This window comes from Sceloporus undulatus, chromosome 1 (genome assembly GCF_019175285.1).
Source record: "Sceloporus undulatus isolate JIND9_A2432 ecotype Alabama chromosome 1, SceUnd_v1.1, whole genome shotgun sequence".
NCBI classification, from domain to species: domain Eukaryota; kingdom Metazoa; phylum Chordata; class Lepidosauria; order Squamata; family Phrynosomatidae; genus Sceloporus; species Sceloporus undulatus.
Window position 1 is genome coordinate 207,486,391 of NC_056522.1, and position 16,779 is coordinate 207,503,169.

Sequence of the window (16,779 nt, forward strand, 5' to 3'; positions counted from 1 at the left end):
TAATAATAATAATAATAATAATAATAATAATAATAATAATAATAATAATAATAAATTTATTTATATACCGCCTTTCCAAAAATATCAAAGCGGTTTGATAAAAAGAACCAAGAATACGGTTCAGGAAATGCTTTTGAAAAACTGAAGACTAGACCCATTAGAGCTAAACTAAATCGGGGTGTAGAAACTGTTTTTGCCCTCAAAAAACTTCATATCCTATAACCCTTGGGCACTGACAGTATTGAATGGATTAATATTTTTATTATTTACAAAATTACAAAAACATCTGAAGGCATACAGGTTACTCACAGATTAAGCATACACAGAGACCCATATTAATTTCTCTGAGGCATTATTTGTGTCACCTTCTTCATTTTTTAACCCAAAGCAGTCTGGGAAGATTACCAATTTGAGAAGAAGAGGCTGAGAGGAGGCTGCATAACCCTTTCTATTTTTTCTTTAAAAAAAAAAAGTTTGAAACCATATTTCCCTAAAGCTGTTTCCCTTGCAGGTAAAAAAAGAGAGACAGAAACCTTTTAAAAAGTCCACCTTGGTGTCTGTGCATGAGCACAAAATAGAAAAGGCAAGCTTTCTTTATTTAAAGAAAGACAAATTAAACATTGTTTCTGCTTTAGTGACCCCAGTTTATTCACAACACTGATAAAATATGTCCTTTTGAAATCTTTTCATGCAATCAGTGCAGGCAACATATGTTAGAATGCTACATGAGGCATACATTATTTAACATTTGTACCTTGCTGCTTCAAACAAATGGCAAGTCACCTTCTTATAAAACTATAAAACACACACACACTTACGCACACGTACAAAATGCAGCAACCATTATAAAAAAATGACAGGTCATGGCCAATGTCAGGAGAAAAAGAACGCTGAAGCAGAATATGATTTGCACGCAAATACATGCAGAAAAACTGGAACACAACTAATGATGTCTTATTTTCCTGTCATTTTCTTGCTCCTCTACTACAGCCAAACAGCTGCTGTAACTGTTTTGCATGAATTGAATAAAATGCCCCCAAAAGGTGAAACTCCAGCATGTGTATTCAAGGTATTTTGTAAAATTTGAGGCTGCATTTGCCATAGTCATCCCCCAGTAGGGAGAACTTGTTTGACAGAAATGTTTTAATCTAGAAGAAAAAGGAGGGGGAAAAACCAATTTGCTTCCTTTTATGATGAAGAAAGTGTTTATTTAAACCACTGGCGCCTTTGAATCAAGGTACAGTAATTTTACTGAAGGCAAAGCTCTGAAAGTACTGAAGGCAAAAAATGTTCACCTTAAATCACAAATAAAATAACATGAGATTCTGATGGGGAGCTTTTACTGCTGTGATGCCTGTCCTACAGAACTCCCTTCCTAAGCTCAGCAGTCTTCTTTCTTTCCTTTAAGAAGGAAAGAACTACAAAAACCTTCTTATCCCACCAGATGTTTGGAGATAGTTCTCAGTGAGGGTGTTTTTACTGTTGCCACACTGATTTTTTCGAAAGGCAGCAATGCTGTGTTGCCTTTATTGCTTTTGTTATAGAATTATTATAGATATTTTACTTATACTATGTTTGTATTGTGAAATGTTTCTAAAGCCCTGAGAGACAATCATGAGATAAATGCATTTTAATAAAATCATCATCATTACCACCACCACCACCACCACCATTGTGCATATTTCAAATTTGCAATTCTTTCTCCTGTATTCTTCAGACTGTGTCTGTATTCATACTGCAGAAATAATCCAGTCTGACACCACTTTCACTATGATGGCTCAGTACTATGGAATTCTGGAAATTGTAGCTTTTTGAGACATGAGCCTTCTCCGTCAGAGAGCTCTGGTGCCACAACAAACTACAGTTCCCATAATTCCATAGCACTGAGCCTGTTAAAGTGGTATCAAACTGGATTATTTCTGCAATGTGGGTGCAGCCTGCAAGAGATAATTTTCCACTAGGATTAGGAGATACTCTAGAAGAGGCAAAACCAGGGTAACAGCTGAGTATTAAGAAAAAGAATGACCACAGATGATTGACATAACTTTATAGTGAGTAGCAAAGATATTCAAATAATTACAGATTTCCTATACTTTGGCTCAGTCATTAATCAAAATGGAGATGGCAGTCAAGAAATCAGAACAAGACTAAGAATTGGAAAGGCAGCCATGAGGGAACTAGATAAACTCCTCAAGCGTAAAGTTGTTGTTGTCGTCATCAATTCCAATTTATTTGTTAAGTCAATTCCAATTTATTGCAGCCCTGAGGCCATAACTCTATCATGCAGTTTTCTTGGCAAGTTTCTTCAGAGAGGGTTTGCCATTACCATCCTTTGAAGCTAAGAGAGTGTGACTTGCCCAAGGGCAACCAGTGGGTTTCATGGCCAAACTGGGAACCCTACCATCTGAACTAAGACTAGAAACAGAAAAGGCAGGTCTATGGCTAACATCTTCAATTTCTTTCTCCTGTTTGCCTGAAGAAATTGTGTATTTTGGTTGGTCTAATAAAGGTATAACTGTTTGGATGTTATTAGAAAGACAATCAGTTCATCTGAAATGTAGTGCTGGAGGAGAATTTTCAGTTTAGGGAGTACTCAGCCTGAAATCTCCTCTGTGGCCACTGACCACTACAAACCCCAGGATTCAACAGCATGCAGCCTTGGCAGTTCAAGTGGAATGATAGTGCTATAATTCTGTACTGTGAAAAGTCTCTAATTTGCTGGTACCCTGTTCTGAAGGTATAGTATCCATGTAATGTTGAACTGTCTTGTATCAGATGACTCCGCCTGGGCAAGAAAGATCTGCTACCCTCAAAATTTACAGCTATATATGGAAGTATATTACTTTTGAAAGTGATTTTTAAAAAAGCACAAAAAGCCCACTAGATGCTTCTAATTTTCAAATTCCTTGCACCAAGACAACAGTTCTAGTTTAGCCACCTGTATAATTTACACCATTTACACTGCTGTTCACCGCTATGATCTTTGGAACAGCGGTATATAAATAAAACAAATTATTATTATTATTATTATTACACAAAAATTATTCCCACAAATACAAAAACTTTCTCGAGACCAAAAAAAAATATTATCTCACTTATCTCACAGTTAAGGAGGAGGAAGCTGCTTGTATTTGCACATGAGCATGTGACAAGCATGGATTTACATCCCCATATTAATCATTATTTGCTGTTGTTATGGGCTTTGAAGTCATTTCTGACAATGGCAAACCGAAAGCAAACTAATCACAGGGTTTTTCTTAACAGATTTGTTTAGAGTTTACCATTGCCTTCTCTAAGGCTGAGAAAGTGTGACTTATACAAGATCCCCCAGGAGGTTTTGAATCCTGGTCTTCCGGAATCCTAGTTCAACATTTAAACCACTACACCACACTGGCTGTCTATTCATTCTTACCTAGGGAATAAACCCTGCTGAACTTACTGGGGCTTTCTTCTATGCAGATGTGATTAGGTTCATGCTAAGAATATGTTCCCTAGGAATATCTGGCACACAGTAAATCACTTTAACTTCTGCCTATCCTCCCACTAAACTCTGAAATCTTTGCCACTTGTCTTTCTTTTTATACATAAAGAAGTGCTGCAAGCCTTATCCCATGTATTTATTATTTTACTAGCTTCATCATATTATGATTTCACTCTGTAACACCAATTTCCAGAATTATCTGCAGAACTGGTATTCACAAAGCTGTATGTTAGATACTATGACAGACTACATAATCCTAAACTTTTTTTTTTAAATTTCCTTTTTCGATTTTTCTGCTGAAGTTGAAAGAATAATTGTAAGATTCAAAGGGGAATTCATTTGGCTGTTTCAAACATAAGTGCCAAACGTGTTGCTCACATGTGCTTGAGTTGTCAGAGGAACTGAACCTTGAAATAGGCTACCTTGTTTCTCATCACAATTATCCCCCCCACACACACACAAAATGTCCAACAGCAAAAGCTAATGGAGTATGTCTGCATGTCTTTATAGACTGTGATGGAATCACACAGAACATATTGCAAAGGTACAAGGTTGTGCAAATTGCATTTTTTGACTTGTATCTGATCACACTCTATGATCTGGTGCCTTGTCTGATGTGATTATTTCTGTGGTCCTTTACTCCCTTCTCCAGCATATGAGAATAAAGTATATGGTGCTATACAATAACCATCCTACCCCTCTCAAGAAAAGAATACCTGTACAACACTTTTTCAAATCAACAATTCATATATGCCTGCTATTTGTCTTGTCCTGAACAATGGATTCTTTTAAAATGTTCCAACATTTTAAGGGGATTCATGGAAAACTGACGTGTTTCCACAGATTTCCATCTATCTACTAAATGCCTAATGAGAACAAAGATGCCCAAACAACTCATGGGATTCTTGATATTAATTATATGTTATTTAAGGTTTTTTTTAAAAAAAAATAACATAAATATGTTAAAACAAATGGATAAGAGTTAAAAAAATAATTAAACCCTAATAAATAACAAAACCATATAAAGCGATTCAGCAGCACATAGAATCCATACATTAACATTAACATTGCTCTTCCCTGTTCTCCAACACTTACTGGAATAAACTGGAAAACTGGAAATCATTTTTGACTGATTTCTTGCAAATTAAAACTGGAGTAACCAACTGAGCATCTTTGACTGGCTGAAAAAAAGAATATGGGGTGGAAGAGGAAAGAGCCAAATCTGTATCATTTTGGTTGGCTCAATAAAGGTATCATTGTTTGGATGTTATTGGATTTACCATATGACCAACATGGCTACCCCAGATATATTCTGCTAGCAGGAAATGCTAGCATGCTTTGCTCCTGTTTCCTGCTAGCCTGGTTTAACTGGCATCTGAGAAAACTCTTCAGAGCATTCTCAGCTGCCTATTACAGACAACGGACATAATCTTCCAGTCTGTTCATTCAGTTTCACAATTAAGTCTACCACACTGGAAAATATGTGAAAGCCTGAATGAGGAGTGATAATCTGTAGCCTTCTAAGATGCTTTTGAACTACAGCTTCCATAAACAATCACCACTGGCTAGACTGGATAGGGCTGACAGCAATTACAGCCCAAGAACAACTGGAGGCCCACATGTCTCCCCCCACTCAACTGCATCTATAACATCAAAAACAGTATAGATTATTATTATTATTATTATTATTATTATTATTATTATTAACCTTTATTTATGAAGCGCTGTAAATTTACACAGCGCTGTACATGCAATCTTTTTAGTTAGACGGTTCCCTGCCCTCGGGCTTACAATCTAAAAAGACATGACACAGAAGGAGAAGGGAGTGGTGGAGGGAGAGGGTAAAAGGTCCAGCAGTTCCTCTCTACCTCCGAGGCCTGGACCAAGGCAGATGGACTGGAGGGAGGGCTTGGCTTCAAAATGGAAGGTTAATCTTCATCCAGGGAAAATACATACTCTCAAGTAGGATAATACATAGCAATACAGGAAATGGTTTGATAAACAGGCACAAAAAGAACATCAGATGGTAAGCGACAATTATGCAATGCCTGGGAAGGCTTCTCTGAACAGGATGGTTTTCAACTCCGTTTTGAAGCTGGTTAAAGAAGTGATGGCTCTTGCTTGTGGGGGAAGAAGGTTCCAGGAGTGAGGGGCAGCAAGTGAAAAGGGGCGAATCCGGGATGGGGCAGAGGAAATCCTGGGCTGAGACAGGAGCCCTTGACTACCAGAATGGAGGGCCCGAGTGGGAAGGTGAGGAGAAAGAAGGTCTGATAAGTAAGGAGGGGCCAGTCCATGGAGGGCTTTAAATGTCGACAGCAGGAGCTTATACTGAATGCGGAAGGGGAGAGGGAGCCAGTGAAGGGATGCCAACACAGGAGAGATGTGGTCAGAGCGGTGGGTGGAAGTGATAATGCATGCAACTGAATGCTGGACAGAGATTAAAGGACGGAGGTGAGAAAGAGGAAGCCCAGCCAGGAGGACGTTACAGTAATCAAGTCGGGAGATCACTAGGGCATGGACCAGGATCTTGGCAGTAGAGGCAGAGAGATATGGTCGGATTTTGGCAATGTTGTATAAAAAGAATCTACAAGCCTTGGCTGTGGTCTGGATCTGAGGGATACACGACAGAGAAGAGTCAAAGATAAAACCAAGACTGTGGGCTTGCTGGACTGGTTGAATAGAAATGTTGTCCACAGAGACAGAAAAAGAGTGTTGAAGGGTGGGCTTAGGGGGAAAGACAAGAAGCTCCGTCTTGGACATATTGAGCTTCAAATGCCGATGGCGCATCCACTGCGAGACAGCTGTGAGGCAGGACGAGACTTGCTGTTGAAGCATTGGAGAAAGGTCAGGGGCGGAAAGATACAGCTGGGTGTCATCGGCATAGAGATGGTAGGAAAAACCAAAAGAGCTAATGAGTTTTCCTAAGGACAGTGTGTAGAGAGAAAACAGAAGGGGACCCAGAACAGAGCCCTGGGGAACTCCAACAGATAAGGGAACAGGAGAAGAAGTCTGACCCCCTGCAACTACTGCAAAAGATCTGCCAGACAAGTAAGATCTAAACCAGTCAAGAACAGAGTCTGAGAATCCAAGGTCAGAAAGTATATCCGCTAGAAGACAGTGATCAACAGTGTCAAAGGCAGCAGACAAATCGAGAGGGATGAGAACAGAGTAGAGGCCATTAGCCTTGGCCTGTAAAAGGTAATTCGAGATCTTAGTGAGAGCTGTCTCTGTGGAATGCCTTGGGCGGAAAGCAGACTGAAAGGGATCAAGGATGGAGTTGGTTTCAAGAAACTCAAGACAGCACGAATAAACAACCCGTTCCAAAACCTTAGAAAGAAAAGGGAGAAGAGAAATCGGATGATAGCTAGACAAAGAGGAGGGGTCAAGAGAAGGTTTTTTCAGAATTGGGGAAATGAGAGCATGTTTGAAGTCCGACGGGAAGGAGCCTGTAGAGAGAGAGAGATTGAAGATATGGAGAAGCGAGGGCAGAAAGGAGGGAGCTATAGAGATTAGAAGACGAGTAGGAATTGGATCAAGAGAACAGGTTGCAGGTTTGGAAGAGTTCAGAAGTGTAGAGAGTTCATCCAAAGAGGCAGGAGGAAACACAGAAAAAATTTTTAGGCGAGGGCGATAGAAGATTAAGAGCAGAAGAAGAATCGGGAGGGACTATCTCAGAGCGAATAGTGGTAATCTTAGAGATGAAATAATTAGCAAAGTCATTAGGAGAGAATGATGAAGAGACAGGAGGAGAGGGAGGTTTAAGCAAAGTGTTGAATATGGAGAACAAACACTGCGGGCGCCTCTCATTGGCGGAGATCAAGGATTTGTAATAATTCTGTTTTGCTATAGACAGGGCGCGTGAGAAGGAAGAAAGAACAAATTTGAAATGGATAAAATCATTATAACACTAGTATTGGTAAATAGGCTTGGTAAAAGAGGCACTCTGGAACAGAACCAGAGATTCCGTTTTCAAACTATAACTCCCAGAGAGGTGGGAAGTGTCTCTAGCCCTAGACAGAACCGCGTGGCTGGGATTTCTTCTTTCAACATTATAGTGCTAAAAGTTGGATGCATACAGCATGAAAGATGTTTTTTTTCTTATTTGTTTAATAGCTTGAAAGAAAGATGAACGATCAAGAAATGGAAAAACTGTGCTGTGTTAGGATAACTGTCCTAAACTAGTGCATTTGTTCTGCAAAATCAATGTTTACTTTACTCTCCTAAGCAGAATCCAAAACAGTTTATTCACATGAAGGTCTTTAATTATATTCAATGAACTGTCCTTCATATTAAAAACTGAAGCCCTTCAGGATGAGGTAAATTTCCATATTTTTATGGCTTTTGCATACCATGTATGCTTCTCTATACGTTGACGTCATATATAAGTTGAGGGCAGTTTTTGGGGCCAAAATGATGGATTTTGTGGTTGAGGGTAAAACCTAGGGGCATGTAATAAAAGATGTAAATGATGAAACAAAGAATGAAAGGATGGCAAAGAACATACAAGATTCTGGCAAGCATAACTGTTTGTGCTAATCCTAAAGGCTGGATGGACGAGTAGGGAACTACAGTAAAGAGTGGCTTTGCGATGTGTTGGGCTAAGAAAATGTGAATATGTCAAAAAGGATGTAAACACAAGAGTTAAGGTACAGTATTAACTCTTATCAAAAAAAGGAACAATCCCTTTCTCTAAGTAGAGTAGTGAAAGATGAGAGCTTAGGAGAACCTAAAAGAAGCATCTACCCAACCCTGTACTCTTTTGAGCTTCTTAGAGGGGAGGTGCCAAAGAAATACCAATGCCACTGTTTTCCAATCCAGGCTTCAAAAAGGCCAGAAGAGGGAGTAGAAAGGTTGGATGCTTCTTTTAGGTTCTCCCAGGATGAACTAGGCTCTCATGTTCCACCACACTTCTCTAAGCACATGGTTCCCCCCACACACACAGAGTGCACCCGCCCCATATGCAGGCGCACTATACATGACTTTCAGCTTATGCTGAAGCTGTGCAGCAATACAATGAATGGTGCACGTGCCTGTGGTGTGTGCACGTTGCAGCCGCACCACACCCAGCCCCATTAAATTCAATGGGGCTCGAGGATACACATTTTTTTGCCTTACGTGAGGTGTGTGTGCCCAGAATGGATCCCCCACGTAAGGTAAGGGTCCACTGTATATGTTTGTGTGTGTGTTTGTGTGCGCGTGTATGTTAAAGTACATTACTTACACTGACCTGTGGATAAGTCAACCCAGTTTTTTAAGGTCACTTTTTTATTAAAATTTCTAGACTGATATACAAGTCTGTATTATATACTGTATATTGTAATAGGAGGAAGTCTGTTCCAACAGATGACTGGAATTACAACAAATATGAAAGCAAATTAAGTTCGTTTACACTAGGGGAGGGGAGCCATGGGCCTAATGTGGTATTCTGGAGTTTCTAGTCTGGCCCGTGGAGGTTTCCCACAAATCCTTTCCCTTCCCAGAAGGTCTGCTCACCCAGGAGAGTGATATTACATGAGGAAACCTAGATTAGGTCATTTCATACAGCTGTACTATGGAAAGGTTGAAGATAATGCTAAATTATCATCAAGCAAGAGAATCCAAATTTTTCTTCTGGAATTTCATGGGCACATACTGGGTATCCCTTTCCTCTGTACAAGGGAAACTTCCTTCATAATACATGCTATTCTGAACCTCCCACGCTTAGAGAAGGGAGAGTGAAAACCTTAAAATCATTACTGACATGATGGGATTTCTCACCTTTCAATTTATATGAGCAATTTACACAAACCTTTAATACTTTAAATCTCAGCGTGCTTCAATATTTTATCTTATGTAAGGAGTGAACTGACAACAAATGAAGAACTATACATATGTCACGATGGATTTTTTCATAAATGTATTTGCCACAGACTCCTCCACACTCTTCTCCTTGGTGTTTTGCGTCACTGTATTTTCCTACTTTGTATAAATGTGATTCATTTCCAGACGTTTGTGGTATTCACAATGCCCCCTCTCCATGTATCTAGTCAAGGGGGACCTGTTGCAGTGAATAATAATCAGCTGGCACATGCTCAAAGTCAAGCAGTTTCTTCATCCAGATTACTCAGGATATGACTTATTTTGTGATGGCTGCATACAGACTTCCATTTGCAAGTTTGCCTGTGGCCCTTCAACAGCCCCATTCCATGTTGTTTGGCCAATTTTCTACCAGATGCTGAGCACACCACCCACCCTCCAGGGCATTTAGGGTCTCTCCCAGGCATTTTCTGATCACTTTATGGACAAATGACCAGTGGCATTACTAGGGTTGGTGCCACCTGGTACGGTAACTCATGATGTCGCCCCCCCCCCCCTTGACCTTCTCCCATTTCAGACTATATGGAATCCTTAGTTATGCATTTTTGTACTAATGTTACTCATGAATCATAATTCCCATATACCACTGAATGTAATGCTAATAATTCTGACTAAACAACTAGCAAAATTAAAATTATATCTTCAAATGACAATATTATATGCACAACCTAAATGTATTTACATATACACAGTGAAGATTTGTTTAAAATGTGATGTTATTAAAGAAAATTTTAAAAGAATAAAAATTTCAAAAAAATCAATTTTTTTAAAATTAAAATTTTGAAATTTGACATTTTAATTTTAAAAAAATCTGGGGCCACTCCTTTCTCTTCCCACTGAGCTTCCCCCCCACCACTTCCACCATCTCTTAAAGCATTTTAAAAGGAAGCATATGAATGCCACAGCCTGTTTCTGCCAAAATGTAGATGTTTGAGGAACAGTAGTGTCACCCTCCCTTTAGTTAACTTCAGATTCCATGACCCCCCCCCCAGCATTCTGGAAGCTGTAGTCCAAAATATTGCTGGTTTTCAAAGTTTTGTGTATCCTGGGCTTTCATACTATCATTAGTATTGGTTATCTGAAGCAGCCTACATACTGTTGTCTAGTTTCTATTTGGGTTTGTGAGGGTTTTTTGGTGCCTTCCAATTTTAGATATCATTAATTTTATATTATGTTAATTTTTTTTAACAAAAAGGATAGTTCAGAATTGTTTTGAGATTTCTTTGTTGGCTGCCACAAAACCATTAACTCTTTTCTACAGCAAGTGGCAGACTGATATAATAATAAAGTATCCTTTTCTCATAGAATGTAATATTCAGAGTAATTTTGAGAATAAAGTCACTGGGCTTTATTTGCAAGTAAACATGCTTAGATCTCTCCCACAACCACCCTGCTTGACCTGCACTGTTTAAATTTAAATCAGTTTTTATAACAATAATAAAGTTGCAACCTGGGTAAAAATTATGTTTAGGGGTGCTAATCTTTCTTCCTGCGTTAGTCACATCAGAAGGAATTCTTGTCAAAGTGTCACAAATTAACTCCACCCAAAAGGGTTTATTTTCATGAGGATAAGGATGGGACAGGAAGCCTCATAGTATGAGACAGGAAGAAAAGTATGTCTATGCAGCAATGTCTGGAAGGTTATTAAGGCTTTGAAAGATGTGTTAAAAAGATACGTCTCCCAAAGGAAATAGGAAAGACAAACAGGAAATGGTAGCCCTGAAAAAGAAAGAGGGGGAATAGTATTTTGATTCCCCCCCTTCTTTTTGAACAGTTCACTCTTAAATAAAAAGTTACAGAAAACTTGTTTGTCAAATTTTATCAGACTATTATCAGACTATTAAGAATATTGATTATTTAACCGGAAGGAAACAAAAATAGATATATCAGTTAATTTTCACTTGTCAGGAAAAAACCATAAAACAGGATTTTGATTAAATAAAACTTCATGAATAGTGATTAATTTTTTCTACCCCGACCTAATAAGCTTTTAAAAGGACAGCATTATTAACTGTACTAAGTGGTTGATGTATGGAAACAATTGAATGTTAATAGATTTCTTTCAGTCTTAAAATAGAAAGTGAAGTTTTATTTAGATTATATGGCATGTATATTTTTTCAGCATGGCACACCAGCAGTGGCTAGTTGACGAATTAACAATTCCTGATTTAAAACACACACACATAGAAACAAAACAGAACAAAAACCCACCAAAAATCTCCCTTGAGCTTATTCCATGATTATTTGATGTAAGTAGACATTTTGTTATTATAATGATACTTTGCAATGCTTTTCTATTCTTTGTCATTTAGTGTTGTAAAAATCTCTCAGACTTGATTTCAGCATGTTTTGATTTCATTTTGCTTTTTTCCTTCCCTATCCTTCTCAGCAAGTTAGAAGACTTTTTTTAATTCCACCATTGGCATTTGTGCTAATTTTAATGCACTTTTATTAATGTGTGCATTTATACATATTTTTCTCAATGTACATACTCCCCACTGTCTAAAACAGGAACCACAGGCCTCTTGAGTTGCTATAGGAATACAGCTCCCATCAGCATCAGCCAACAGTGGAGGATGCTGGGGTTGTAGACCAACAACAGCTGGTCGCACCTGTCTAAAGCACATTTTTGTGTATTTTTGCAATTGTATACATTTTAACAATTCACAAGTTAAAAGATGCACCTTATTTTGTGCACACTTTATTTGTCTGAAATGTGCTGTAAGCACCGCAGAAATATAAACCCCCACCATAAGATGTGTTTCTTCTTATTTAAGAAGAGCACTTTTGCTGAGACTGTTGAACCTCACAAAATTCTTCTCCATTCCTATGTAGATCTTATGCAACTGTTACAGTTATGTGTTGCATGTTCTGGTTGTTCCCAGGCTACCTCTAGCAACATCTTCATCTTATAGTTAGACTAGATTGTGTGGTTACATAAAATAATGTGTTGTTTTCCAAATTAGCTGGTACATCTACAGAATGAGACACAGATGGTTCAGGCTTATATTGAAGATGCATGTTACTGGCAGAGTGTGAGAACAACTTTGGTGTGGCATTTTACAACAGGGGTAGGCAACTGTGGGAGGCTGGGGGGCTTCATTAGGCCTTCACCTCCATCACATATACCCCACCACTAGAAGCTAAAACCAAATATCCCCATATGCCCTCAGCACCGTCTAAGAGCTCTGGGCGGCATTTTGTCATATTTTTATGCCCCCTTGGGCCTTGTCCTGCACCTCCTCAGCTAGCCTGATACCATCAGACAAGGAGGATTTTGTTCCATATACAGTCATCCCTTCAAGTCTGTGGACTTGAAATCGATGGACTGGACGATCCATGGAGGGGCAACCCACCATTGATGTGAATGGGCCATGTTCATGTGGTACACACCCTATACTCACATAAAGGAGTGCGCCCCATTCATTTCAATGGGGCTTGATTATCTGTGAGTCTCCTAACTTGCGGGGGGGGGGGGTTGGATTGGATCTCCTGAGAGTTAAGAGGGGCGACTGTACAACATAAAAACAAAAGCATCTTATGCCAAAGAAAGACTATGCAAAGTGATATGAAAGAAAAAACAAAACAAAACTGATTTACTTCTGGTTTTTAAAAAAGGACTGCCCTGGGCCAAAAAGGTCTTAGGAGGCCTCAAAACATGGTGGAAATGTCCCCCAATGTATTTTGGGGGCAATTTCCTTTTGGAAAACCCACCCCTGTTTTAGAAGGACAAGATGGCACCCTGCCTCAGGTTCCACATACAGAAGCCAACAGGAATTGCAGTTGAATGTCACTTTAATAATTAGCTAGCTATTGTAAAAACAACAGGGAATCTTGCCTAGTCTTCTTTTGGCACAAGACACTTTACTTTTTATTTTATATATGGAACAAAATTCTCCTCATATGGGCAAGGGAAGGGATGCAGGGCAGACTGCACAGTTCAATCCCTGAACATGTGGCCTCTGCTCACTGCCCTAAGGCACCCACTGCCTGGGACCCTGCTTTGTTTAATAATGTAGCTGGCCCTGTTATGGAGTGATATGCATGTTTAGACAAAAGGGGAAATTTAATATTGGTTTATCCATGTAGAATCTGGCTCTTACACATTTCTGAAATTTCTGATACAACTAGCCAAAAGTAATACAATAAATAAACTTCCTCCAGCACCTTAGTGCTAAAAAATAAGCTAAAGAGTAGCCTACTGCACTTTTGAAATATCAACATTTTCTCCCCACACTAGTCTGCCCAAGGACTCAAGTGGAGGGAAGTCTCCGTATACATCCCTCTCTTCAGACCCATTCCCAAACTCCCACCTTTCAAGCCATCTGAGAATTGACGGCTTGGATTTTCCACAGGAACCTGCTGCTTTATTGTAAGGCATGCAATGAGTTATATATATATATATATATGTGTGTGTGTGTATGAAGATGCAGGTGTGGGAAAGGGGGAGAAGGAGAAAGTTATCAGACGTTTTCTCTCACTTGAGTTCTCAGGTTGACTAATACACATAAATGGAGCCCTGGTGGCGCAGTGGTTAAATGCCTGTACTGCAGCCATTCACCAAAACCACAACAAGGTTGCGAGTTCCAGACCAGCAAAAGGGCCCAAGCTCGACTCAGGCTTGCATCCTTCCGAGGTCGCTAAATGAGTACCCAGACTGTTGGGGGCAAATTAGCTTACTTGCTAATTAGCTTACTTGCTGTTCACGCTAGGATCTTGGAATAGCGGTATTAAAAAAAACATTATTTATTATTATTATTTTATTATATAATTAATTATAAATTATTATATATTTATGTGTATGTAGTCAACTGAGAACTCAAGTGAGAAGAAAACATCGATAACTATAATATTAATATAATATATATAAATAAATTATAATATAAAATTAGTCAACCTGAGAACCAAATACACATTAGTCAACCTAAGAACCTAATACAAACGTAATACACAAATGTGTGTGGGTTGATCTTTTCACTGTTCAGGACCTTATTACTTTTGTCACAAGGCTCGCAATGGGTTTTTTTTAAAAATTAAAGAACATAAAAGGAAAGCATGAGGAAAGAAGCAGAGGATGGAGACAGGGAAGGATACAGAGGGAGAAATGAAGGATTGAGCATTCATTTTGATATCAACCATTCCCATAATGACTAAATACAGTCAGGCTTCTCTATCTAGATTCTGTATCCAGAGATTCAAGCGTCCAACATCTTGAAAATATTAAAAAAAACATTCAAAAAAGAAAACATTGATTTTCATTTTATATGTCCTATATTTGTCCTATATTTTACGGTGCCTTGTCTTTCTTTGCGGTTATGACATCTGGTCACCATGGCTTCACAGGGTAGCAAAATGGGGTCTGAGGATACATGTGCCAGTTTTCCTACCCTGGCCTAGAATTTTTTTAATGTAGGAAGTTGGAAAATATTGTTAAACAAATAAAGAAAAAAGGAAACTGGCACTCATTGGTAAGTATATGTAGTTTCAAGACTCTATATTTCAACAACAGATGCATGTTTCATTAATATTTTCACAAAACATAACTTAATGTACCTAGTTTCATGCCCCTTTCCCCTCTATCTCTATAAATGAACAAAAAAATGTATTTACCTTATTGCTATTTTTAGACATGAGCAGAGGCTACTGCTAGACTATTGTCCTTGTCTGGCATCCCTATAAGAAAATAAGGCAAGATTAGAATATACTGCTGGGAATCAGAGTTTTCTTTTCATGTTGCAAGATTCTGGTTACCTATGCATTTATACAAATATGTCTGTTGATTGTGTGAGGCTAGTTGCCCTGTCAGAGACCCTAACACCATAGTTCCCATATATTCTAAACCCTTGGGCTCTCTAGGTGAAAGGTTCAGGAGAGGTATCAATTAAATCACAATAACATCAACATTATTCAGAACATATGGCCACTGAATGGAAGGCTAAAGTCTGGCAGTGGTAAAACAGATGCTTATTGTCATTCTGGGAGAGAAAAACCCTACTGAGCAAAGTACACAAAGAATGAATTTTTTTCTGTGTTTTTGAAAAAATCACAAAATGAATGGGATTTTCTGTGAATGAGTTCCTGACTGGTTTCTCCTTTTTTTGTTAAGACTACATGATGACTCCCATTTCGAGCTTAGAAAAGCTCCCTTTTGTGGTTACAACTCTCAGAATCCATCAACTGATGGATTCTAAGATTATTATCAAAAAATATCATTTCTAAGCTCTGCCCATTCTTGAGTTTCATAAGGTTGATGCTCAATCTCTCTAAGGCCGCATTCCCGACTTATTTAAGCGAATTACTGATCAGGTTCCATCATTCCCATTTGAAACCGGTTCCAACCTACTGTGATTGGTTTCAAACGCAAAAACCATCTTTCTGACCTATTCTTTGGAAGTTCTTTTGAAAAGAATCAATTCTGAAGCATGTTCAACAAGTGGGAATGACAGTTGAACTGCATCATTCTGGGGGAAGGGACTAATGGCAGAGGGGGTGTTTACCATCCCTCCTTATTTCTGATAGATCCCCCACCCACCCCCAGTGCTGTCTTTGTGTTTGTGGTGTGAACTATGGATGCATAATTTAAATAAATCAGATAGAAGATTTGATTAATTGTTTTTTTCAACTACTTGCAATCAGTGCGACGTAGTTGTGAAACATACATACATATATATATAGAGAGAGAGGGGGAGGGAGAAGTTCCCAGTCAGGCTGCCTGGGCTGCGCTTACATCATTGATGATGCATAGATGATTGACATGCATTTTGAAGTAGCACAAACTAGTGGGGATGACAATCATGCCAAAGAAGCGATTTACAAGGGGATAATGAAAAGATCCGTTTTGTATGAGACGGACATTTGTGGAATCGATTACCAACACAGAGCAATGGCGAATCCCAAACCGTTTAAATGTAAGTGGGATTGAGCCCTAGAAATACTAATAGAAAGAAATGCTTTGACTAGAGGCATTTCAACACACAGAGCTCGTAGTGCCACCAATCAAAAAGACACAGCGCAACTATTCCATGTTCCCCTTCACAAAATTTTCTGTGGTGAAAAATAAGTGGAAGAAGTACGGGGGTTTACATAAGCAAGAAGCAATTGTCTGGATGGCTTGTGAATCCCATGCACAGAGTAAGGTGATTTTAAAGATGGGGGGAAGCCTAAGCTGGAAAATGGCTGACCATCTAAGAGATGTTACTACTGCATAGCAGCCATAATATTCTGTCAGTGTCTATAAATCACACGACACACATCATCCTGAGTCCCTTTGTCAGATTTTAAATCTTGGGATTACAATATCTCCAAGTAGGACTACCTGGTGTCCGAGACATGACAAAAGGCAAACAGTTGTATAATGATTGTGCCGTGGTATTCAATTTGCCCACGGTCACCCATTTCATCCATGGCTAAAAAGGCATGGGGGTGGCTTCATGCCTAACTTG

At 38.9% G+C, this 16,779-nt stretch overlaps 1 protein-coding gene across 2 annotated transcripts in view; it reads right to left on the reverse strand.

Moving 5' to 3' along the window:
- RAPGEF4 (Rap guanine nucleotide exchange factor 4) overlaps positions 1-16,779 on the reverse strand; it is a 372,660-nt gene that overhangs the window by 68,169 nt on the left and 287,712 nt on the right. The window contains exon 1 of one of the 2 annotated variants that reach the window (XM_042464166.1): positions 14,948-14,989. The exons of the other annotated variant lie outside the window; for it this stretch is intronic. Within the exon in view, the coding sequence (XP_042320100.1) occupies positions 14,948-14,968 (21 nt within the window). The 5' untranslated portion in view covers positions 14,969-14,989. Of the gene's footprint in view, positions 1-14,947; positions 14,990-16,779 lie in introns of those variants that run through there. 2 annotated transcript variants of the gene reach the window in all.